This window comes from Kwoniella mangroviensis, chromosome 3, assembly GCF_000507465.2.
Source record: "Kwoniella mangroviensis CBS 8507 chromosome 3, whole genome shotgun sequence".
NCBI classification, from domain to species: domain Eukaryota; kingdom Fungi; phylum Basidiomycota; class Tremellomycetes; order Tremellales; family Cryptococcaceae; genus Kwoniella; species Kwoniella mangrovensis.
In genome coordinates this window covers 1,803,166-1,828,739 of record NC_088829.1, presented here as the reverse complement: position 1 = coordinate 1,828,739, position 25,574 = coordinate 1,803,166, and the positions used below count along the sequence as shown (strand labels likewise).

The 25,574-nt window shown below is 44.7% G+C and overlaps 6 protein-coding genes across 6 annotated transcripts; 3 read left to right on the top strand and 3 right to left on the bottom strand.

Moving 5' to 3' along the window:
* Positions 1 to 425: 425 nt before the first annotated feature.
* I203_108504 (uncharacterized protein) lies at positions 426 to 3,088 on the bottom strand (the record flags this gene model as incomplete). Its single annotated transcript, XM_019148675.1, has 3 exons — positions 426 to 1,524; positions 1,588 to 2,048; positions 2,117 to 3,088. The coding sequence occupies 3 exons, from the start codon at positions 3,086 to 3,088 to the stop codon at positions 426 to 428; spliced, it is 2,532 nt and encodes an 843-aa protein (XP_019002258.1).
* Positions 3,089 to 4,616: 1,528 nt separating this feature from the next.
* Positions 4,617 to 7,227, top strand: I203_108503 (uncharacterized protein; the record flags this gene model as incomplete). Its single annotated transcript, XM_019148674.1, has 3 exons — positions 4,617 to 4,938; positions 5,012 to 6,515; positions 6,582 to 7,227. 3 exons carry the CDS (start codon positions 4,617 to 4,619, stop codon positions 7,225 to 7,227), a joined length of 2,472 nt encoding a protein of 823 aa, XP_019002257.1.
* A 1,505-nt stretch (positions 7,228 to 8,732) lies between these two features.
* Positions 8,733 to 9,041, bottom strand: I203_108502 (uncharacterized protein; the record flags this gene model as incomplete). The annotated part of the gene is made up of 1 exon (XM_019148673.1): positions 8,733 to 9,041. One exon carries the CDS (start codon positions 9,039 to 9,041, stop codon positions 8,733 to 8,735), a length of 309 nt encoding a protein of 102 aa, XP_019002256.1.
* A 1,184-nt stretch (positions 9,042 to 10,225) lies between these two features.
* On the top strand, positions 10,226 to 15,504 carry I203_108501 (uncharacterized protein; the record flags this gene model as incomplete). Its single annotated transcript, XM_065518413.1, has 17 exons — positions 10,226 to 10,438; positions 10,499 to 10,672; positions 10,735 to 11,079; positions 11,130 to 12,392; positions 12,447 to 12,463; positions 12,525 to 12,928; positions 12,988 to 13,002; positions 13,053 to 13,113; positions 13,169 to 13,751; positions 13,809 to 13,951; positions 14,013 to 14,130; positions 14,203 to 14,278; positions 14,343 to 14,542; positions 14,612 to 14,854; positions 14,938 to 15,093; positions 15,171 to 15,307; positions 15,381 to 15,504. 17 exons carry the CDS (start codon positions 10,226 to 10,228, stop codon positions 15,502 to 15,504), a joined length of 4,272 nt encoding a protein of 1,423 aa, XP_065372778.1.
* A 194-nt stretch (positions 15,505 to 15,698) lies between these two features.
* I203_108500 (uncharacterized protein) lies at positions 15,699 to 18,633 on the bottom strand (the record flags this gene model as incomplete). Its single annotated transcript, XM_019148671.1, has 10 exons — positions 15,699 to 16,071; positions 16,158 to 16,286; positions 16,371 to 16,801; positions 16,877 to 16,960; positions 17,014 to 17,159; positions 17,221 to 17,422; positions 17,499 to 17,742; positions 17,831 to 18,006; positions 18,080 to 18,247; positions 18,319 to 18,633. The coding sequence occupies 10 exons, from the start codon at positions 18,631 to 18,633 to the stop codon at positions 15,699 to 15,701; spliced, it is 2,268 nt and encodes a 755-aa protein (XP_019002254.1).
* Positions 18,634 to 21,819: 3,186 nt separating this feature from the next.
* On the top strand, positions 21,820 to 24,334 carry I203_108499 (uncharacterized protein; the record flags this gene model as incomplete). The annotated part of the gene is made up of 6 exons (XM_019148670.1): positions 21,820 to 22,346; positions 22,433 to 22,438; positions 22,518 to 22,539; positions 22,590 to 22,712; positions 22,780 to 22,855; positions 22,920 to 24,334. The coding sequence occupies 6 exons, from the start codon at positions 21,820 to 21,822 to the stop codon at positions 24,332 to 24,334; spliced, it is 2,169 nt and encodes a 722-aa protein (XP_019002253.1).
* Positions 24,335 to 25,574: the final 1,240 nt, after the last annotated feature.

Below are 25,574 nucleotides of genomic sequence, written 5' to 3'. Positions count from 1 at the left end.
CAAGCTACTGCAGTACTGACACAAGCAGCCCAAGCATCCCACTAAAACCTGAAATGAAATCTGTATGAAGGAGAATCGCAAAACGCCGGTAATGGTACAAGGGGGATTAACCTGGATGCATCAGTGTGGCAGCGAGTTGACGATCAACCTCATGTCGGTCTTAAGCGTATCACCGATCGACACGCTTCAGCGTGTGACCTTTGACCAATCAACCAATAACACCTAGTCGATGCATAACGATTAACGATTCTATCGCAACAGGATACCGCATACAATTCTTATGGGATTATCAAGCCGTACAACTAGACAGACAAAATAAAAATCAAGAATATGTACAACGAGATGATACGAAAAAAGAGCTAAATAGAAGATACAACCAAGGAAAAACACATTACGAGTGTATGGAAATATGAGATATCTGTCATTTACCTACCCCAAACAACCTCAATGACACCACCACCCCAGACATGTCCGAAATTCTCTTTCACCGATCCTCTTCTAGGTTCAATCCCAATTTCCAACACGTACGTCAATGTCATCTCCGGTACGATAAACGATTGAACCATTAATTTCCTTAACAACTCTGTTCCTCTCCTATCATCGCTTGAGGCACTGGAAATGGAAAAGGGTCTGAGTGATATTAAGCCTTTTAGATGGACTTCCGTAGATGTCATATCGACAGGTACCATCCCGATTGAACTATCACCATTGTCATTCTGTGGATGGTGAATCTGGTCTTCATCTATTGTAGGTGGAAGATTCGACGTGATTGGTGATGATGACAACGTTCCGGTAGGAGTTTGACTCGAATTCGATCCTCTTCTTTTCATCAATCCACTGAGTGATCCCCTCCTATCTCCCAAAAGAGACTTCCTCCTCGTATTGGTATTCACATGATCAGTCGTAGTTGTCGATCCAGCAGAGCTGAACCTTCTTAGAGGTCCACCTTCGACCATGTTACTTGAAGTAGGCACACTTGAGCTTAGCCCGTGAGCGGTATCATTACTTATCGAATCTCTTCGATCTACGGTCGATGCGGTCGATCCCCTTCTCCTGTTGTTTTCATCATTCATCATCCCTTCTACACCCAGCATGATCCTCTCTCCTCCTTCTTGCCATACCTCGGCCCTGGTGGGTATCTCAATCCTTCTAATCTCCCTTTCAATGCCGATCCTAAAGATCGTTACTCTGGTTAACCTAATGACAAACTTGCTTTCCCGGGGATTGGAAAAGGTCGACAGTACATGAGGCAAGGTGGAGTGGAAATGAAGATGAAAGGGGAATGAGGGAAGTTGACCGGATGAAGGTAGAAATAAGATAGGTGGTGAAGGTATCAACAAATTGACTTCTATACCTGGTCCCTCAGCTCCCGCTGGAATAATTAAACTAGTTTTGATCTTGGGTTTACCACCGTTCAATCCGACTGTATGCCATCCGGGATTCAGAGGATCATCAGAGGTGAGCGCTCGAATTCGACGAGGAGTTATGTACGCTCGGGGATCATATATGATAGGTACGGTTATACTAGATGCACCGAATCAGTTCTGTGACATTTACGCGGAATGTCTGTGAGATGAGCGAACTCACGTCTCGTTGAACCGTAACCCTTTCCTGATCAATTTGACCCTTAAGACATATTCGACGTTGGCCTGCATACCCACTTGCTGCAGATCGCAGGACGATGGTAGTTCCGAGTTGGTATCTTTGTAATGACAAGTGGGCATTTGAAGCGAGAACCGAAATGACGTATTGGGCGGTATCATCGGTAAACCATCTTTGGTAAATAGTGGTTTGGTAGATGGGGTAAGGAGGTTCGTCGTTGAAGATGATGTCGAGGGTTCCGGTGGATCATCTAATCCTGGAGTATCTGGATTCGATTGGTTATCATTCGAAGAAGTCGTAGGAGGTTGGACTTGTCGATTGGCAGAAGTCTCGTCCGAGGATGAAGTCTTCGGAAATAGTTGTATTTTATTTCTCGCCATTGGTAACGTATCCAAGACGGTATATTGACCTCTGACGTAGTATGAGACATTTATCATTCCTATGATCTAATGTTTTTATCAAAACATGATCAGAATTCGCGTTTCTTCTATCACCGGTGGGTGAATTGACTCACAGCAACTTCCAAACCAACGGCTCTATCCACTTTTCCAACCTCGATCCTCCCTTCCACCCAATCTTCTCTGCCTAATTTGATATACAGCGGCCCAGTCCCATTGGCATTCATCCTTCTTCCTCCTCTCGTCAACGTCAATTTCAACTTCTTTCCACCTGTACTTATATCCGAGTCTCCACCAGCTACATTGGAAGAGGACGAAGGCCCGGCAGGAGGAGGAGGAGATTGAGCGATAGCATTGAAATATGCCGAAGCTGGATGATCAGCTGATAAGTGTACAGTAGAGATCAATCGTAGTTCATCGCGACCTAGGGAAGGTGAATAGATTGGAGGTTCAGATGTAGGGATGGGCAAATCGACAAATCCATTACGATTATCTAATGAGGTACTGAGGTTGGATGAGACGGTCGGTCGTTGATGTGATGCCTCAAAGACACTGAATGTATTTCTCCTATATGATTGACCGTGTTCGTGGGAATCTAAAATCCTACGTCGAGGTATAAGTGGATCATCATCATCTTCTTCGACCTCCAACGATGGTCCATTATCCTCCGAGATGTCTAACGCGAATTCTTCTGTTGGCGAGGCTGACGTAAGTCGAGAGGGCTCGTCGGTATGGCTGTTAGATGAGGTACCAAAGTATTCTGCGGCTGCACGATTCAAAATACCATCGTCATTGTTCGATGAAGGACCGACCGCAACAGCATCTTGATATTCTGGTAGATCCGCATTGGCGTCTACTGCTCTAGATACGGCATAGCTGGGTAGAGTGGGCCTGACCCATCTCTCGGATGTGGATGTAGGGATAGGTACAGAAGGAGTCGAGGAGGTAGGTAAAAATAATACTCCGGTTGAGATGGGTGGGAGGAGTGGTGCGCCCGTCGATGAAATGTGAGATTGAGACTGATCGTCGGTAGGTGTGTTGGACTGGGAATTGGTACGTTTCGTTAAATTACTGAACAACGACTTCATCTTGTACTCTCTCTCAGCATTGAGTCATTGTCATGCCGTAGTGTATGTACAGTAGATGCTTGACAGAGAGTGAGAAACAGAAGGATAGTGTGGTAGATGGATGTCGTTATCTGGGGCTTGGATGATCTTGGTCCAAGCTTGGGACCCCACTCATTTGCCACCCGGTTATCATCGTCATACATCCGCACTAAGATCACTTACCTCTGCAGCAATGAACAGACTGTCATGTCAACAGCTGTCAGTTCAATGTCATGAGAAGTGAGCCAATGCAAGCAGACTTCTCCTACCTTGGCTATTTCGTACTCAAACTGACAAGCTTGGAATAGCTACTCTACCATAAGCACATCAAGCTTGACGCTTCTCCGGTATTGTAACATGATTTCCCCAGTTTAGCTCGTTCCGGATATACCGGAGTCATGGAAGATCAACTCAGATCTCTTTCTTTCACCTGCCGAGCTCCGATTCTACTAGCCCACCACTCCTCCTTATCGACATTTTTCGCTAAGCTATTTGTGGTATTTGTAGCTTAAAGAATGAGGGTGATGGAAAAATGTGCACATTTCACTCGTACAGTCATATGAATCAGGGCAGATGTGTTGGAAGAATGTTCCGATGCGGATGAACATGTGAGGTTTCATACGTTACATATGTATGTATACGTGAAAAAATGAAACACATCTTGTCTATATTTGGTACTGCATTGGATGCTACTATGTTCGTGTAGATCGATTTACAACATCTTTGTTTGTCCCTCTCCATCATTTCCAGTAACCATCATATCATAGATTATCTGAACGTTGACCACCACGCCAGCAAGAATAACAGAAAACACATCTCCATCGGTTTACGTCGCCCCTTCCAGTCGCTGGACACAAATCTCATCGACAAAATCAAAATCGAGTTCGATACCAAAAGCATCTAAACGGAGTACTCAAGTCCAAAGACGAATAATTAGATATCGCACCAAGGAAAGGTTTACACAGGAGCATCACTCGATCCCATCGGGCTGCGAAAGTGGATGACCTGCATTCTTGTTAGTGACCCACGAACGCAGTAGAGTTGGAAAGGAATAGCAGAAGGATTGACGGAAAAAGACGCGAATATCAACCAAACCTTAGCCAAACCAGGATCAGACATCAAATCAGCTCAGTGTGTCATTGGACGAGCGCTCCCGGTGTTCAGTTTGAAAAGAGCACCTATCAACCAACACGACCTACGCTCACCACCATCATCATCGTCACCTTGTTTGCTGGACATCTATTTATACAGAGTATCATCATTATTAGTTTAGTAGGGTAGCAGGGTTGGTAGGGTAATAACGACATTCAGAAGGCGGAGGCGGTGCAGGTGCAAATCCCTGCAATTTTCGAAAAACAGATCTGGTATATTGTCATCCGAAAGTGAGTAACGTAAATAGGATATCCTTCTTGACCAATCATATCCATTTTGATCCCGTTTCCATGACTCTTTCCCATCACCGTACTGCACCATACGTCCTTAATGTTGACATCCTCATTTCCAACATCAGATGTCATATCAGATACATCAACCTCCCTCATCCTTCTTTGATCCTACCAACATACCCGTCACCTCGCTCAACTGCCCTCCAAACTACCCCGAGACCTACCTGGACAGACTGGTGCGAAGCAAACAATCTGTGTCACCAGCACCTAGCTCAGCAGCTTGTGATCAATTCTACAACAATAACGATTATTCGTATAACACCTACAACTCAAGACCAGGCATGAGCGCTGCCGCTGTCTCGCCCATGTCTTCAAATCAACCTCATACGATGATGGCCAACATGCATCTGAATATGCAGAAGAACATGATGAGCTATCCAGACTCTGGTGAGTGCGCCTTTTCACGCGTCGGTACTAATCAAACCATACCCATCTGATCCCTGTATATCCGTGTATATAGCTACAGTACGACAACCACCTGCGCTAAATCCTGCTCCGCCCACCAAACAAGCTTATCCAACTCCATACGCAGCTCAAGCTCAGAATGTTGCTCAGAAACCATCAAGATTCCAACAACTCCTCGATCAGAAATTTGCGGCTGAGCAGCGCGCTAGGAATGCTACCGCCGCATCCCCCCAACCATCTCATCAGAACATCACGACATCAAGCGACTATCTGCAACATGTCAGATCTCAGATGACGCAGCAGGCGAATGATACGGTCTTCCACAAAGATTTCGTTAGCAATCAGTATACTCAGCCATTTCAAGCACAACAGCAACCAGCTCAACCTCCACAACTCGTCAATAAACCTCAAACCCCCCAGGTATATCCCATCGCACAGAATCCATCCCAGTCTTATACAAATGTGCCAGCACAGTATCCCGCACAGCAGCAAGCTCCCTTGCCTCAACAGCCACAGTCACAGCCACGACGTCCGTCGGAATACTCTCCCTCAGCTCATTCATCTAACAATCCGATCAATGTTGCGTCATTCAATGCGTCACATCTCCCCGTCAATATCGCTCCATCCGTCCAGTCCAACTCTGGGCCGCCTTGGCGAAACACTCCCTATTCTCAACTCCCTGGTGCTGTGTCCAGCTTCAACACGCCGCAGCTCATATCCTCGAGTTCTGTCTCTGCCCCACCTCCGGTCAGTCAGAACGATAACAGGAATAAACAATGGATTCAGAACGCGGGCATGAATGGCTCGACGAATGGCCCTGTCAACACCGGTAATATTCCGCTGGCTCCGTCCCACTTCCAACAGCAGGTCGCTCAACCACAAGTCACACCTTCATTCTCATGGAACGTCACCGATGAAGGTGAAGAATCATCGTACAACGCGCATACCTCCCTCGATCGAACTTCTGTACGATCGCCCTCCAGACCTTCAACATCGTCTTCTTCTTTGCCTGTCACCCCGACCGCTGCTACTCAGTACTCTCAGTGTCCCAATAACGCAAACACAAACAGGTCAACGCCATTCTTGACAGTAAAAATCGAACCTGATACCCATCATTTGACTGTACCATCCACATCTCAACCACAAAATATATCACCTACCTCCTCAGGTTCGTCAAGTGTCGGTGGTAATTCCCCTTTGTTAGAATACGGAGCGAGGATGTTCACCAACATGAATGGATCGTTTTCCCTTCCCGGACCAGCGATGTACATGGCTTCGACCAATGGTGGTGGTGCAGGAGGACCGTCAACCTTGGCTAACGGGATGGCAGGAGGTGATGGTGGTGGTGGTGGAGAAGACTGGTCAAATGGTGGAACCGGTGAAGAATCAGGATCAGGTGGTCAGGACGGTTCAGGATCAGGATCAGGAGGAGATGGCAATGGAAACAATGGGAATGGTGATCAGAATGATGATAACAACACGAATGGAGGCGGCGGATCAGTAAAGAAGGGCAAGAAATTGACCTTGGCTTGTCATTTCTGTCGAAGAAGGAAACTGAAGTGAGTGAATAGATCAAGTCAGAGTCCAATATCCAATGGGACAGAAGCTGATATCTGTAATAACAGATGTAATGGAGTTCAACCTCGATGCGATAATTGTACGAAACGAAACGAGCATTGTTCATGGGATGGGAACGTACGACGTCGAGGACCTGGTAAAGCTACGAAGGAAAGGAGAGAGAAAGCTGCTAGAGAAGCTTTGGCAGCTGGATTGACCAATGAAGACTCCTGCCATGCCGACACCAACACCGAACAACACCAACATGATCATCAACATATTGAAGGAGGAGAACATGATTTAGTCGATTTACCTATTGTGGTAGCTCTGAATTCGTTACCTGATTTACAAGAAGATTCCAATGGAGAATTCCGTCTGGACCATTCTCATTTACAATCACTTGGTCATGATCCAAATGTAATTTCAGGACAAGGAGGTGAAGAAGGATTGGAAAGTATAACATTGGACAGGTTACCTGAATTACATCAAGATAACGATAACAACGATGATATACCGATCGATCCTGCTCTGGCTGCCCTGTCGGCGGTGTTACCTGTTCCAGGAACGTTGGCTGAACTGGAGACACCTCAAACGACATCGGTAAAAGCGGAGAAAAGGAAATCAGGTGTTGATATTGAGGGTGTAATGGGATTGGATGATGAAAGTGCGAAAAGAATGAAATTGGATGAGAACACGTATATTCAGGATCAGTAAGAATAGTTGAGTGGAGTGATGACATCTGTACAAAGTATAGTCATGAAGACCATATGAGGGGTAACACGGTGTGTGGGTTAGATCTGGAGAAGAATCAACTTGAAGCTTGTCTCTTGTGATATTGGGATTAAGTTAGATTATTGTACATGTCGAATAAACATTTGTCGAAATTAGGAAGATAACCTAGATGCAAATGATCCTGCACATGTGTACTGTATCGCATAGAATGGCAATTAGCGCATAGTAGTTAACATACACAAACAACGAACGACCGCGATTGTTGAAAATGTGGTACAGTGAACTAACTATTGCAAGCCTTTACTGCTGAACACTATTATTGGCTTGTTGAGCAGCTATACAAGACTTCACAGCCTTGGCAAATATTTGCCGTCTGTTCAGTATGCCCAACCACTCTGGAAGTCTTCCATAATCATTATTGAAGTTTGTCCATGTCTTGAGTTTGAGTACGATTATCGAATATTCCGAAATCATCCTTTAAACCAATTAACTCCCTAAATTCATCCTTTTCTTTCGTTAACCCACTAACCAGATAGTCCTCACACGGAGTTTGATTACCACCATACGCCGCGAGGGATTGCGCGATGGCCACCGTGAAAGTTGTGGTTTGGGGTAAAAGAAATAAGTTTGATCATAATGGTTTTTGGCAATTAGCAAACTATCTCTGTTCCGAGGTAAATCACTTTGGAGTATTACTTTTGCGTATTCCCTCTTGAATTCAACCGAGTTGGTGATGTTACTAATATCATTATCAATATCAATAGTACTCGTATCAGACTTTGATTGTGCTTGTACCGATTTTGAGATACCGTTAAAGATTTAATCCCTGATCAATTGATGGGAAGGTTTATCCCATTCTTCGCTACGCTAAATATCTTACAAGGGTTTGACAGCTTTCGACCATAGTTTCAAATTCGTATGAAAAGGCTTGACCTAGTGTGATCGTTTCTGATAAATCTTCGAAATCAGACATCGACCTGCCGTCGGATAGATGTTGAAAGGAACTTGGGACTGTTGTCTTGTTGGAACTGGAATTGCCATACTTCCTTAGAGTGTTCGCGACTCTGGCTTGCATGTCAGATATTTGAGTGCTCATATCTGTTCAATCGCTTAGGGGCTCAGAATCCATTTGACTTTGGGGGCCAGTGCAGTAAAAGACTACTGTGCAATAAATGGGCTTGAATGTGAGATACCATGTTGGGAATTTTATCGTCCTGTTGCGACAACCTTCGCTGGAGTCAAGAAGCGCTCAGAAGCGTAGACTATAAAGGAAGTGATTTTGCCATAGCACTAGAAGGCTCTTCGATGGTCCCCTGCAATGACCTACATGGCTACAAAGGAAAAAGATCTATTGTAAGTTTTGGTGAATGGCTTGTTGTAGCAAACTTTTAGCACCATACAATACTACTGGACACGATATGCATGAGATGATGGAAGTGATTCTATCTGTCAATCAAGTAAGTCACTCTGAAACAAACCTGATTACCTTATTGAAAGGAAGGTTCTCTTGCGGTATCAGCGTATTGCCATAGTTCTTCATCAGTCGAAATCATCTGATCTTCACGTCCAATACTTGGATACCAAGCTTGACCTGCTTGAATAGCGTAAGTACGAGCGGTGATCACCTCACCATTATTTCTCATATATTCAGCTAGTAAAGTGTTGATCTCATCTTTGGCCTGCTTGACTAACTCGTCAGTGGCTTCAATGTCGTACTCGTCCACTTGATCCATTGCCGTTGCATACTTGTTCTTGATTGCCTCGCGAGTCCATGAAGGGATCATCCTCGGGCACATGGCCGTATGATGCAAGAAGTCTTTACACCGATTTTGGAAGGTGTTGTATTCCTCGCTGTTCATTCCTTTCCGATTGGATCGCTCTACCGAAACATCTTGTCCGGTATACCTTCTTTGATGGGGAGGCTGATGTGGGAATTACGATAGATCCTATGAGTATTCAGACTGTCCAATTTCGGTGTGGCTCTGTATTGGAGGTACACCCGCGTTGACGAATTGATCAATCAACCCCATGAGGCTCGAACTCTGCCTTTGGGCTTGAGCAGGAGGAAGATAAAAAGTGGTTCGTTGCGCACTGACGGAACTCCTCATGTGTACCCCATATGTAGCCCCTTTCAGGTATCAAACAGACCCAAAATGACGAGTCTCAGCGATACGCTACAGTACACACAAGATACAAGCGAGAAACTTACACGATCGATTTCGACCATCTGGCGGGTTGTATGAAATTACCTTTGGTTGATAATCGGCTGTATACTCTTCTCCATGGCTCCGTGAGTTGTTGTACATGCTTTTCCAAGATCAATAATATCGTTATGGAATATTCACGACACGGTGGTTTATAGGCCTATGGGATAGGGTGAATCGAGGCTTTTCAAGCCGATCTTTTATAGACTGAAGGGTACGCCTCGTCATTAAGAGTATTAGGTTCTTGCCTTTTGGCTAAAGGAGTGCTATGCAAAAGGATCTCGGAGATGGTGTAGTTTCTGATAAAGGGTAGATTATTTTATGGTTCTGAGCCTGACGAATGGATTTGGGGAGCTCTAATCTTTCGAAGAGTCAAAGTCTGTAAGTGGGGCAAGGTGGATGTTGTGAGCGCAGAGCTGATTTAAGCTCTCACGAACAGGCCCAAATACAGTCTGGCTTCTACCTCTTTCTCCGACATTGATGAGAGAACGATTCAAAATTTACTCAGCCTCTCCAACTTCTTTGCTTGATTGCCATTGCTATTCCCTCATGACCTGAAAGGCAACGATAAGTCGAATTCCGCAGATCGTAGCGAATGCAATTGGGACGTTTCGCCACAGCGATTCTGTGCCACCTGGCTGGTTTTGTTTTTCGACCTGGCGATCCAGGTGGAGGACGTTCATGTCCTCCAGGACCCAAATAACAACTCTTTTCGCAAGTTTACTATATCATCGCATTGTATACTCTCTATCAATCTGGCCCGCTTTAAATAGGTCATGGCTCCGAAGAAACGTCCGGCAAACGTCGTACGATCCGGAAATGCAGATAATTCGACCAAGCCGACTAAGGAGAAAGGAAAGGATGAGCCGAAGAAAGATGAAGGTCCAGCTAGACCACCACCGCTCTTCCCTGCAGGATACAAGTCACCTCTGACAATTCTGAATGAGAAGTGTCAGAAGATGGGATGGGAGAGACCGGTGGTTGAGTCTGTGAGTCTGCTCGTGAAATGCTCTCCGAGGTATCCCTGACAATTCGAATCATATCACCAGCGACCCAATCGAGGGACCGATCCTCAAACATTCACTGGTTTTGTGATACTGAAGAAAAGGGTTAGCAAGAATATATATAATCTGGATGAGGTCAGGATGCAATCTCATACTCCGCTAGAAATAGACTCATCGGCCATGGCTAGACACTATGCAGCTACGTACGCTCTATTCCGAGTAAGTATCGGTCAGACTTATCATTCAGCTCATGGCTCACATTCCCTGTTTCTGTTGCACAGTTTTGCTCTCACTTGCCTATGGCTATGACCCTTCCCCCTTCTATACGACCTTACTGGTCTACCCTTACTGCTGAAAAAGCCGCTGCTCCCCCTCATCGATCCTGGGAATACGACCCTGATCCATTCGCCGCTAAGAAAGAGGTTGAAGATCGTCAGAATAAGAAAAAGGATAAGGAGGCAGCTAGAGAAGCAGAGGTGGATTGTAGGAGTGCGGGACCAAGTGGAAGAGGTACACCGGTGGCCAGGGAGGCTAATCAAGGTGGCGGTGGGACTGCGTGGGACAGAGCACCAGAAGTGAAGATGGCGTCTAGCCTGAGGGAAACGGTAGAAGCGACTGTACGGAAGGTTAGTTGTCAAATTATCTGAGTTCATGCCTAGCTAATATACTATACCAGATGATGCAACAATTCCCATCAGCAGTGCTTGAAGCGAGTCGTGATGCCACTACCACCGCTTCGACTGCTCCGTCTGGCATGTCCACACCGGCTCTTGACCTGCCATTCCTTCAAGCCCAACTCACGAATCTTGGATTCCGATCAACCCACATAAATTCCGCTCTATCCGCCTTATCAGCCGCCAACGCTCGTCTTCACTCTTCATCTTCGTCGACCAAAGACCCTTTGGTACTTTCTCTTAGTATTCTATCACCTTTAGAAGCAGCTATAGAATGGTTATTGCTACATCTGCCTGAAGACGACTTACCACCTAGATATCGTCCATCTAGCTCTTCTGCAGATTTTATCACCGGAGCTTCAGCTACCTCCGGAGGCAAGACTGCGTTAGTGAAAGGATGGCTGGTAGATAAGCTAGTAAAGCAAGCTGGATTCCCTAGAAAAGCTGTAGAGACCATCTTAGCTGAGGAACAGAGAGAATCAGTTGTCCTGGATTTGCTAGGTCGACGCTTATGTGGATGGGAGACGGATGAGCATGGATGGGGCGTGGAGGAGTATGGAACTGGGTGGTCAGGAGATGAGTCTGCAGAGGAGGAGAGGAAGATCACGCGGGAAGAGGAGATCATGACTTTGGAAGCTGTTTTAGGAGAACGCTATCAGCAAGTATCACCCACAGAATCAATCATTGGTATCGAATCAGAAAATACAGCAGATTCGATTCAATTGCATATACTCTTTGATCAACATTCGCCTTATCCCTCATCGCAATATCCCAATCATCCGACATCCTTCTTCATCTCCTCGGATACTACACCGGCATATATCCGATTACACCTTCATGCTCAGCTCCTCCGAGCATTTCGCGATCCAGAAAGACATGATCTGACTTCTGTGTTGGAAGCTGGTTCAGGAGGTGCAATTCTGATTATGGTAGAACACCTCGAAAGCACTTTATCGTCTGTTCTGGAAACACCACCAGACGTAGGAGAAGTAACCAAATACCTGGTACCGAAAGTCGAAGATGTCATTCCCACCAAATCCGACACTCCTGTCAAGAGGAAACAGAAACAGAATAAAGAGTCCTACAAGCGGAAAATTCCGACTGCAGAAGAGGAAGAGGCTGTTAGGAAGAAACAGAAGGGGATGATGGATAATCCGTCTTATGCACCTATGTTAGCGGATAGAATGAAGCTGCCTGCATGGAAGGAAAGGGATAGTATTACCAATGCCCTTGAATCGAATAGGGTATTAGTCGTTGTCGGAGAAGTGAGTGATCCATGTCATTCAGCAAGAAGGATGTCGCTGACAATTTGATGATAGACTGGTTGTGGTAAGAGGCACGTGTACTGGATGTATCAAAAGTACGAATTCGCATCGCTGATGTTATCTATTCTATAGTACCCAGCTTCCACAGTTCATTTTAGACCATGAGATCAACGCTGGTCGAGGCGCAGCAACCAGTATCATCGTCACGCAACCTCGACGAGTGGCTGCGATGGGTGTAGCAGGCCGTGTAGCGCAAGAACGACTGGAAGACGTAGACAAGTTGCCTGAGACGGTCGGATATGCCATCCGTGGGGAGCGGAAGTCCTCGGCGGATACCAAAGTGCTGTTCTGCACTACTGGTGTTGTCTTGAGGAGATTAGGCAGTGGAGATCCTGACTTGTTAGGGGTCAGCCATGTGGTGGTAGATGAGGCACATGAAAGAGGTGTAGATACTGATCTACTGATCTGTTTGTTGAGGGATTTACTGGAGAGGAATAAGACGATCAAGGTCATTTTGATGTCCGCCACAATTAATGGTTAGTCAGCTGGGGTATGGAGTTCTTTGTACTTAGCTGATGTTAATTACCAATTTCAGAACAAATATTCATAAGTGAGTCATGCCTCCGATACCTTGGAAGGACCATTTCTGATTTAGTCCAGACTACTTTGGCGGATGTCCAAGTCTCACCATACCCGGATTCACGCATCCGGTTACTGATCAGTGAGTCTGTCCTTTCATATTATTCAGCTGTCTAGTGCTGATCCAGCGACTGTAGTTATCTTGAAGATGTTATATCCGAAATTAAATACAAGCCTCAACCTTCCCGATTCGGTCCTCGTCAGACCGAAGAACAGAAAGCGGCTATCCGAGCCGAATTTGCCAAACTCAAACTCGATCTCGATTCTCAACGAGCTCTAGAAATCCTTGCAGGCTCAGATAGGATAGATTACGGACTTGTCGGTGCTATAGTCAAACATATAGTGGACAATGCCGAATCTACCGCTGGGGCTATACTGGTGTTTATGCCTGGTGTAATGGAGATTCGCCAGTGTATGAACGAGTTGCAGAACACCGCCCTCGGTCTAGTTGAGATTATGCCTCTTCATGCGAATCTCTCTTCAGCTGAACAGAGGAAAGTCTTCTTACCTACTGCACCGAAGAGAAAGATCGTCGTAGCCACCAACGTAGCCGAAACTTCCGTTACGATTCCTGATGTGATTTACGTGGTCGATGGAGGAAGAGTCAAAGAGACTCAATATGATGCGGAGAATGGGATGCAGAAATTGGTGGAATGCTGGACTAGTAGGGCATCAGGAAGACAAAGAAGAGGTAGAGCAGGTCGTACGCAGCCTGGACAGGTGAGTCGGCTCATGTCATTCGAAGCGTTCTAAACTAAATCACGTTGCGATATACAGTGTTATAAGCTTTACACGAGAAGAACGGAGAATAACAGCATGCCTCGATTCCCTATACCTGAGATTCTTAGGACGCCGTTGGAAGCTCTGTTCTTACAGGTGAAAGCCATGAATGAAGATACCGATGTCAAGGAGTTCTTAAGGTTGGTCAATCATGATTCTTTGATATAGCTATATGAGCTGATTTGCGATGGGGAAATACAGCAAAGCTATCGATCCGCCAAAAATGGATGCTATCAACGCTGCTTGGCAGACGCTGCAGGATCTGGGAGCGGTCGAAAGTGAAGATCACAAGAGTCGGTTGACCGCCCTTGGACGTCATGTGGGTATTGTCCTCCCATTCACTAAGGAAACAGCCCATGCAGGAGCTAGCAAGCTGATCCATATGATGTAGATGAGTATGATACCCGTCGATCTTCGTCTTGCCAAGATGTTAGTGCTGGGAACTATATTTAAATGTCTGGATCCGAGTAAGCACCCGAAATATAGTCTATGCCAAGGGATCTCACTCATTTCTCGATTGGCTCGCGTTAGTTCTCACTATTGCTGCTCTGCTTTCATCCAAACCCCTCTTCACCTCACCAATGGAGAAGCGTGACGAGAGCAAGAAGGCCAGAGAATCGTTCTCATGGGCCAGATCAGATTTGCTCACCGATGTAAGGGCTTATGATGCTTGTATGGCTATCAGGGAGAAAGGTGGAAGTCACGGTGCAGTCAGGCAGTTCTGCGAGCAGGTATGTCGGCGTCTCATCTTACTTCTAAACCTTCACAACAAAGGCTGACGATCGATTCCTGATAAACAGAACTTCATCAGTCCTACGACCTTGCGAGATATCACTTCCCTCCGAAACGACTTCTTATCTGCCCTATCTTCAATAGGCTTCATATCGTCGTCGAACAAGGAAATAGCTAAATTTAGCGTCAATTCAAAGTTCGACAATCTCGTAAAAGGCGTTATTGTTGGTGGATTATATCCTAGGATAGCAAGGATAGCCATGCCAAAAGCGCAATTTGAGAGAGTCCAACAAGGTGCTATACAGAAAGATGTAAGTGTCCCGCTACCACATTGTCATTTTTACTATGATTCAGTAGAAAGGTAATGCTAAATCGTATTGGGTGTTTATTATAGCACGAAGCGAAAGAAGTCAAGATGTTTGATCAATCTGGCCGAGTGTTCATACACCCAACTTCGGTCTTGTTTAACGAATCGGGATTCAAATCTGGTTATCTGGCTTATTTCGGTAAAGCTGAAACGTCAAAAGTCTTCCTACGGGATGCTACAGAGGTGAGCGATTGTCATGCTCGGAAGATTGTCCCGTCTTTTAGATTCGCTGACTTTTGAGCGTTATATGATCGTTCAAGGTCCCTCTATACGGATTATTGCTGTTTGGCGGTAATATCACCATCAACCATTGGGCAGGAGGTATAATGATAGGTAAAGATGGGTTTGTGAAATTGAAAGCTGTAACAAGGATCGGAGTGCTGTGTTCACAGCTAAGGTGAGTTTATTTTACCCATTCTCTGTCTGAGCAGTCTGCCTTTTGCTGATTTTGTTTTGTCACTTCCCTTAAGGCGTCTACTTGACGCTCAATTATCTGAACAAATCGAGTCTCCCCATGCGGTCGACATGTCAGGTCATGAAGAAGTCGTAGGTGCGATGATGGCGTTGTTGCAACGAGATGGGTTGTCGTTATAGATCTACCATTTTCGCATATATCATCATCCTAGACATGGAGAAGGTAATATCATTCCAATTTAATGCATTGATCCTGTAGACGAAATATAGATAACAAGTAATACAATGAAAGTAATCCAGACCATTATTCAAAAATAAACCAGAAACAATAGCCATGATAACGAATAGACGAAACAGCAGTTGTAGGGTAACGTCTATACACCAATCCTCTGCACGACCTTCTTCATACCTGTAAACTTTATAGTCTCTCTCTTCTCCATGACATACAAACATCTTTCCAAGGCATGTTGAGAATATCCTTGACCACTTACGAACTCCCTAACGAGAGATTGATAAGACGTTGTCCAACCTATTGGTAATCTTCTTTTCAGTTCTTTCTCAATCTTATCAATCTCATCGTTCAATTCGGTCCTTGATAATCCTTCTATACCCGATCCGATCGATACCGCATTCATAGTGGAGAACTTGAATAGTCGAATGGATTCTTCAACGTGATGAGGTAATACTCGAGGAGACAAGGTTATTTTGGCTAGGGATTCGGATATTCGAATGATTGCTTCGAGTTGTCTAAAATGTAAAAGAGCAACATGATTAGCATTGGACATTTTGTGTATACGGCAGCAGTAGGGAGAAGGGATGATTGCTTTACTCACCGAACTGTTATAGGAATAGAACTTCTCTCATCGTTATCCCTCTCTACCTGAGCGACTTCCTTTCTTAATCCAACAAAGTGCGACGACAGCATCTCGGCAGCTTCATTGCTCAACCTTGGAGCACATCGTCTGTTCGACACAAGCAAAAATGTATTCAATCAGTTTCCTTCCATTACGATTTTTTGGTGACAAGTGGATCAGAACTGAACTCACGATTTACAGTATGACACATATCTCTTCATCTTCTCAATATCAATCTCTCCAACAGCTTCATTCTCATTTTGTCTATTCATATGAATATTCATAACATGTTTCGCTATTGTTCTATCCCTCAATTCATTATGCTCATCTTTAACAATGAAGATCATATCGAATCTGGATAAGATGGTAGTTTGGAAATCGATATTTTCACCTGGAGATTTCATATCGTCGTATCGACCGAAAACGGGATTGGCAGCTGCCAATACGGAAGTACGAGAATTGAGGATAGTCGTTATACCCGCTTTGGCAATTGAGATGGTCTGTTGTTCCATCGCTTCGTGAATCGCCACTCGATCTTCATCCCTCATCTTGTCGAATTCGTCGATACAGACTACTCCACCGTCGGCTAGGACCATCGCTCCTCCTTCAAGGTAGAATTCTCGCTGTTACCGCAATATAATATATCAGCTGAAACCGTTGTGGGGAAGATCGTTTAGACCAGGCTGACTTTCACTCACAGATACGGGATCACGCTGTACCGAAGCTGTCAGACCAGCCGCAGAGGAACCTTTTCCAGATGTGTATACCGATACGGGAGATACCTATAACGCACGACATCAGCTGGATTGCGTTCAAATGTTTAAACTCAGCTCACCTTCTCCACAAACTTAAGTAGTTGAGACTTGGCAGTACCAGGATCACCCAGTAACAAAACGTTGATATCTCCTCTCAATCTCATTCCATCGGGTAAAATCTTCTTACTTCCACCCATCAATAAACAAGTAACGGCTTTCTTGATATCTAAATGAGCATAAGACCGTCAGTTAATCTTCCAGGATAACGCCCGGTTTCAATAACTGACCTAGATTACCATAGATACTTGGCGCTACACTGTTGGCGAAACGCTCATACAAGCCTTCACTTCTAGCTAATTGCTGGAACTCCTCTTCCTCCTCTGGGGAGAACACCCTCGATCCAGGTGATGAAGCTAGGGAAGTATCGAGCTCTATGCCTAATACTCTCAAATATGGTTGTCGGAGCGCAGGTGCGCCAGAGGTTTTGGCCTAATCAAGCAAGTTCATCAGTCTCATTGTATAAGGCCATTTTGGATAGCTGATCATCTTCTGGTAAAAAACTCACATTCTTCGATGAAGGGGCGAAAGTCGAGTATATACCGGTCGCGATGATTCTTGAACCGGGTACGACTCTACCTGTCAAATACCTCTCCGCATGTAACATCATATGTCTAGGTAATTCACCGACCGGTACCATATCAGGTGCTTCTTGGAGCTTAATGGACTGTTGATCTACGAACCTACATCGATCGTGAAGAATCACATAGGGGTCGAGGGGACAATCTTTAGGTTGACCTTGTGGAGCTGGGCTGATTATTTTTCTAGGGCATCAGCTCGTGTTCCGGTTACATATGAACATGGTTGACTGAGCTGAAGGAGGTTAGTGATATCACTTACGCATCACATCGTCTTGGCAACGCAGCTCTCTCACCACCCAAAGTACTTGGTACTTTCACGGTCTTCACCGACCGACACCCTTTACATTGTAAGTGTAATTCGGTAGCCCTCGAGGAGAGTTGCGAGGCGTTGATGACGATACCAGGGAGTCGAACAAGGGTTGTTAATGTATTTGCCTGTTATGACCACGCCCTCATCAGCTTCATTTGCTCGCAAAAGTAAAGCTGAGCAGAAAGCTGAAATACCCACATTTAGCTCTCTGAATTGTAGCAAGTTCATCCCACTTCTAATCGTCACTTGCATATCAGGGATAGAATCGACAGCAGGAGTGCTAGATTGACCTTGACCTTGAGTCTGAGTTTGGTCGTGAGTGGGATGTAAGAGTTGTCTTGCCAATCTCAGTAAAGCCGATTCCAACTATACATACATTGTTGAACTCAGCTCATTGTCCTCGCGACCTGGGACAGAGGAGGAACGTCCGAACTTACAAGAGGAATCATTTCACCTGGATTCTGTTGGATCTTCTGGGCCAGCTCATTGTTCCACGCTATCATGTCGTTCAGATCCACTTCGAGCGTATGATGGTGTAAGAGCAGAGCGGAACGCAAGGCATCTCGATACGTGAATTGTCCATTGATTCTGAATCCGCTGAGGAAATCGAAGAATAGCTTTTCGATCTCTGAATGACTATTCTGTTGGGCTTCTCCTTGTAGGACACCGACGGTCCATACTCTGCCTTGTTCCTGTTGCAAAATGATTGTCAGTCCATATGCAATGACATATGACAAGGTGCTTGTTGACATGAGAGAAGGACGAGGGTTCAACGTACCATTGTGAGAGAGATATTCCCGCTTGTAGGTGGAGTTGTTACCAAGAGTGTGATATGATTCTTCCAGATGAGTCGATAGTGAAGCAGAGATGGGTGGCGGGTGTAGATATAGTGATAGTGGTTATCAATCGATGCAATTCAGGATGGAAAATTGAAGCTGAAGATAAGATGATCAAAAGACGAGAACATGAGCATCAACGCGTCTTTACCCTATCCCCTATCTGTCCACTTTTCGCGACGCGACAGGATGGCTGAATCTGATCATATAATGAATCCCCCCACTTATGCCAAGGCTCGCTTCACCCCCACCTTCCTCCACTCTCGTATCACTTTGCCTCATTGTTTTAACATCATCCATCAGTCATCCTTCACGACCGTCATCGCAATAATGAATACCTGATTGGAGTATCTGACGAGCGATACCACCACGGCCGACTTCTTACTGTCTATCGGATATCTACGGCTTTACTTTTTCCTTACGGTATCGACATGCGAGTACGACTGCTAGAGCCCTCCTTTGACTTCATCTACGCCCTCACCCCAACACGTTGCAGAATCCATCACTCGTCATTAAATGTCACTCTCGATACCGCGCATACAATGATAGACATCTATTCTGTACTCTTGGAATCGTATGCTACATCTCTGTATACCACCGTGAGCCCGGATGAGGTATAATGAGCAACGTCTGCTTACGTCTACAACCTACGTGATACATAACCTGTGTTTCTAGGATGATCTAGCGCACGTTCATTCAATGTCTCATACATCGGGCCGTACGGTAAGTATAGGACCTGTTTGATGTCTCAGGTCCTGTCAAGATCCGGTGAACTCATCACAAGACCCATGTCCTGTTGAATCCATCACGTCAACATCGATCTATAATCTACAAACCTCTCGATCTCGAGCTGTACTGATGATATGGATTTTATCTGATGGTGCGTGCATCATCGTAAGTCAATTACTGAGCATTATTTAGCCGAATATATTGGCTTTTGGCCTTGACGACACATAAAACCAAATCGATATAAGCGAAATGCCAAATACGGTGCCATGGAATATCAGATAATACCAAATTGATCGATCGCAAACTACGATATTGTCATATCCCTTTTTCATTCTGATCGAGTAGACGCCCCTCTCCGTGAAACTCGTATGTCAATTAACCTCGAGGCTAATCAGGTACATGTACATCCCCGTCTACCTGAACTCCCCTCTATTCCATGGTCTTCGGCCTGAAGAAAGGGTTACTTGGCTCATGGAGGAAAGCTCCGGCCGGCGGCAGTGGCTTGATGTATACCTGATGATGTGATGCATCTACGGTATGTCTCGGATGAGATGGTGCCATAAGGTTCACTTCAAATGTACCTTTTACCTCTCTACTCGGAGGTTTTTCTTGGTGTAGGCGAGTGGGGAAATAAACCAAACCAAATACATAGTGCACAGTCATCAACTGCAATATCGATCACATTCCGATACCAAATTTCTGGTAGAACGAAAAGGTAAACATTCGGAATATCTCCACTCTCCTATTAATGGTCAAACGCATTATATCATCATGCTTTATGCTTATTTAACGCTATCTTATATCCCTCGAAATGTCAGTGAATCAAAGACCCCCTTGGATCACTACTCCGGTCATATAGGATTTGGAGCCTGAGTCCGATTTATATGTTCCAACGCCCACAACGTTACGCCCTCGAGGTCAATGACGGAGTGAACAATAAAGCGATCATCTACTATCACTGTGTCATCTTGCTTTAATTACCTCATCGGGCTATGACACAGACGTATTCAAGATCAAGTCAGGGCGATCAAAATCCAAGTAAGCGAAAGGAGTGTAGTTAGGGTACTGAGGGAGGCAATGAAAGAGAAAGAGTGAAATGCAGATACACGCCGATCAATTTGCTTTTGGAGTAATACTGACACCACTACATGATGAGTCGTCGATAAAGTCATGTCACTCGGCATGCAACATCAGAACATATGAGATTAAGATTGATATCGAATGACGACTGAGGCGGTCAAGGTCTAACTTTTATAAAAACACACACACATACAAGAGCGGCCATCAACCATCAGAATCGATTTCGGAAAAAGGAATACAATCAACTTTGACTCTACTTACCTCTCTTGTAAGCCAATACTAGAACAAATCAGATACATATAAACAGCCTCGACTTTTCAGAAAGATTCTCACTTTTTCTCTTTCCCCTCGAGCATTAGCTCTCAAACCTTTTTCAGTACATCCTTAACTTATCTACTATCTCTTTGTATTCGATGGATCCTCATCGATCGACGATACATTATAGTCTATCTGTCATTTCTTTCAATTGACAACGTCACAAATAACCCAAAGATTGGCCACCCCCTTACATCATCACATCACTCGAGACCAGACCCACTTCACCCACTCCCTTTATCCTAATTACGACGACTGACATTTACCTCCTTTATCCCTTTTTTCTTGCTTTACCCCGTATATCCTTTATGGTCATCCAAGTGGCATAACCGCTACATCACCTCCGTCATATCGTTCTCGGTGAAAATACGGTCAAACATTCCATTCGATTCATTCCAGTCATACTGTCCAACAGGTTATCTGGTTTAGGAGGGGGGCCAATCTCACCCGACGTGGTCGGGTAACCCCCCTTTCACTATAACGTATTACATTATAACGTGAGTACATCATCATCATCATGTCTAGGACTCTTCTTCCATTATTCTCTGAGACTTCCTTTATCCTACTTTGCTTGACATCTCGACGTCAACGGAAAGAAGGGGAATAGTCAAGGTGTGACCGTCACAAATTCCCATCGATCCCACTTCTTCTCGAAATGTTATATATGTAATTCTTACTTCTATCCGTTCTTGTTTTATACATTACCTTCTTAGATCATTCTTCTTCTTCTTTCAAGGAATACCTTTATTCGGATCCTGAACTCAGAGCTGATATTATACATCCATACTGCCTATTGTGCTTAGCGGATTGATCATCTCTCTTTTGACATCTGCTGATACGAAAGATATAGTTATCCTTCCACTTCGAAAGTGAGTGATCACTTCTTCATTCTACGCCTCATCGTACTCCTTTTGTCCTCTTCATGCTCCTGATATATTGACTTTGTAAATGACTGATCTACCTTAGTCAGTCTATAACATGTCCTCACCTTCAGCCTGCGTATCTCCCGGTCCACGCGAACCAGATTTTGCTGGTCTTGCCAATACCTCGGGTATACCACCCTTCTTTATGAATCGATCAATATCCGATAGGTGGGAGATGAAACCCCCTTTACCACTATCCCAATCAAGAGCCTACGTATCACCTGATACTTCACCATTGGAAGAGAGGTTCGAGAATAATCAGCAATGTGACAGTGTATCACCTACCGATGTGGGGCTACAGCCCTCATTATCGAATCATCCTAGAGAATTTCCTCATCCTGGTAGACCACCTCTATTACCTTCTGAAACTATACTTCCCCAACAACAACCACAACAGCCCAGCAATAGATACTTTACCAATACCCTCCATCATCAAGGTGGGTTCTGGCAACATAATGGAAACGATCAGAATGATCCATGGTTCAATCCCATGATGCTACCTCAGATGAATAAGCAGAAGAAGAATAAAGGTCAGAAAAAAGTGGAAGGGAAACAACCGACTTTCTTGACAAAGCTTTTTGGGTGAGTGGAAGTCCATGATATATACTATTTCACCGTTGAGAATGAAGAGCGAAGTACCAAAGCTGATTTGGTTTGTTTGGCCATAGGATCTTGTAAGTATATCCTCTGTTGTCGATTCTCTGTGCAGGTGCGACGAGGAGATTTCTGTGCTAATACTACATTTCCTGATAGGGAACAGCCCGAATATCACCATGTAAGCTACTGCAAGTGAATTCGATGCATCTAAGCTCACTCCTTTTGTAGATCATTCGGTGGGACGAAACGGGCGAAGCGATCATTATCGAAAACCCAGAAGAACTAGCTGAGAAGATATTGCCGGTGGTCTATCGTCAAAGCAGATTTGCTAGTTTCTCGCGACAACTGAATGTGCGTCCGTTCATTATATTCGATAACTTACAGAATTTATGGTGACTGACAAATTTATATCATCTAGATATACGGTTTCAATCGTAAGCTGAGCTTACGGCATGTCGAGAGGGGAATATGTGATCCGGATGCTAGTACTTGGTGTGAGTATGCTGCATCTTCCAGGTCTTGAATCTGAGACCACTTTCAGCTGACGGGTATATCCAGCCCACCCATTCTTGAAGAGGCATTCGACGAAAGCTGAAATTCTCTCTTTCAAACGACGCGTACCACCTCGACCCACACAAGCGCAAAAGCGACGAATGAGTCTACACGAAGAAGGTCTATCACCTACATCCTCAGAGCACAGTGTGGACTTCCACTCACCGCCAGACGCATATCAACATCATCTGCTACCCGACGTAGAAGAAGACAAACCATTCATATTCCCTCATCCTAGAGGTTCCTTCTTACCTCAAGGTCTTATGGGATATCAAGAAACTTTTCACGCTCACGCACCTCCTCCAGAATATCACGCGTACGAGCAGAACTCTCCTACCGCGTTCGAATTCGATTATTCCACACCTGAAGAAGCCGATCGTCGAAGTCCCACGATCCCATACCCTCAACAGCGGCCGTTCCATATGCTCAAGATCCAACCTTTGACCGTTTTCAATCACACTGATCAGCGATTGGGACATGACCTTGGACCTCAATCTGCACCTGCCAATACAACTGCATATCCTATCGATATCAAGGTTACTCAACAACATACGAGGACTCGAAGTGTACAAGGTGAACCACCTTCTGCAATGCTATATTCACCTTCTTCACCTTTTAATCCCTCATCATGGTTGACCAGTACAGGTATTGGAGATGTTCCTGAACCTCAACCACAACAACAACAACGAATGAAGAAAGAAGAAAGTATCAGTCCGACTAGTTTACCACAAAGGCAATTCGGAGGATACGCACCTCACGGTCAGAACATCATGAATCCCAATAATCATTTTCCCGCTTGGTGGGATGACAAGAGAGGGGATAATAGTTATACCACAGAGTATGACAATTCTCCTCAATCATTACCAACAAACGATTTCGAACCTGGTTCAGGATCGAGTAATTCACTTATCCTACCTCAGATTCAAACCCAACTACCACCCACTGGGATCAATCAGTCGCAGTCGTTGAGCATCCTATCGCCTGATTCACCTACGACGATTTCACCTGGAGTATACCAACCTGGATTCTCTTTCCCACCATCACCAAGAAGTAGATCATACCATACTCATACTCCAACTCCATCTTCATCGTTTGGTAAGATCACCACCAGTACTCGCCAGGAAAGAAGAGCTACTCTATCTTCTTCTACTGCTCCATATCCATGTACTAGTCCTCGGAATAAGGTATCGTCGTTATTGTCGTCGACTCTTATTGGTGGAAATAGGACTATAGCTAGTAGAAGAGGTTCGGAAGCTCATAGTTCGGCATTAGGTCTGAGATTGGATGGTATAGACAGGAAAGATGGAGGAAATGGAGATGATGATGATGAGGGGAATGAAGCGTTGCCAAGTGCGAGTATAAAGTTTGAGGATAAACATCCTTTTGAAGGGATATTAGGTGGGGAGGAAATTGTCGATTGATCAATGAGGTGGTCCGAGTTTGGAAATCGGAATGTTGTATGGTATGAGGCAACAGTGGGAAAAGGAGGGATGAAAGCGCTGACTTGAAGGAAAGACGGAAAGGAAATGGGAACATTGGAAGGAAAAGATCAACTCGGATATGATTTTATATCTATATATATGTACTGTACTGTAGAATACTTTGTTTAGGTAACGAAGATCTCAGAACATAGGAATTAGGAATTTGATTAACGATGCTTTTACGACGAATGATTACTTGAATGAATATGGTACTGATATTTGTCATCGATCATCGATCATCGTTCATCGTTCGTCTTAATATCAAAAATATAAAATCCGTATTGAAGTTACTGAAAAAGAAAGAAAGAAAGATACAAATTAGATTACACTCCGTACATATAACAAGACTCTACCCTTAACGAGTTTCAACCCTCAACGAGTCGACATATATCATGCCTCATGCCAATATGTCTCCCAAAACAATTTTAACATGCATTCTCAATACAATATCTATTACTCATCATCAAGGGGCGATCCCAATCGATTTACCGTTGTCCAGACACCATTACTTCCATGACCTTTGTCTTCCTCCTCACTGATTTCGCCCTCCTGCTGCTCCTCCTCTTCTGTCGATCCTTTCTTCTTCTTCCTCTTCATTTCAACTTCCTTGGCCATCTCATAGACATGTTCTGTAGTAAAGCAGTGCCCACCAACGTTCTGAACTGATACACCATTTGTCCTTCTTTTCTTGACCGCCAATACCTTCCTGAGCTCGACATTCTCCTTGTCAGAGGCTGTCTTTTCAGTGCTGACAGTTTCTAATTTCGAATAAAGATCAACAACGCGATCTTTGACTTCTGGAGACATAGTGTTGGCATGTTTGGCGAGGAAAGAATTCTTCTCAATAGACAATGTGGCTAAGGGGGTGCGAGTAGGTGTCTGAGGAGTATTGACTTGTTGAGGGGCCGCATCTAAGACTGTATGTGGAATATATGGGAAAAGGCCGGTGTATCTCCAACCTTTTCGAATATTCTCTTCTGTCATAGCTTTTGATCGAGCAACTGCCAAGTGTCTAACCCAGGTGTATCGTTGTATCCTTGAAGAATCATATTGAGCAAACCGATTGACTTCTTTTGCCATAGCTTGCTTGAGAGAGCGAAACACACCAACATCTAAAGGTTGAGTGACATGAGAGGAATGGGGCGGAAGTATCATAAGATCAATGGCGTTGGCCATGCAG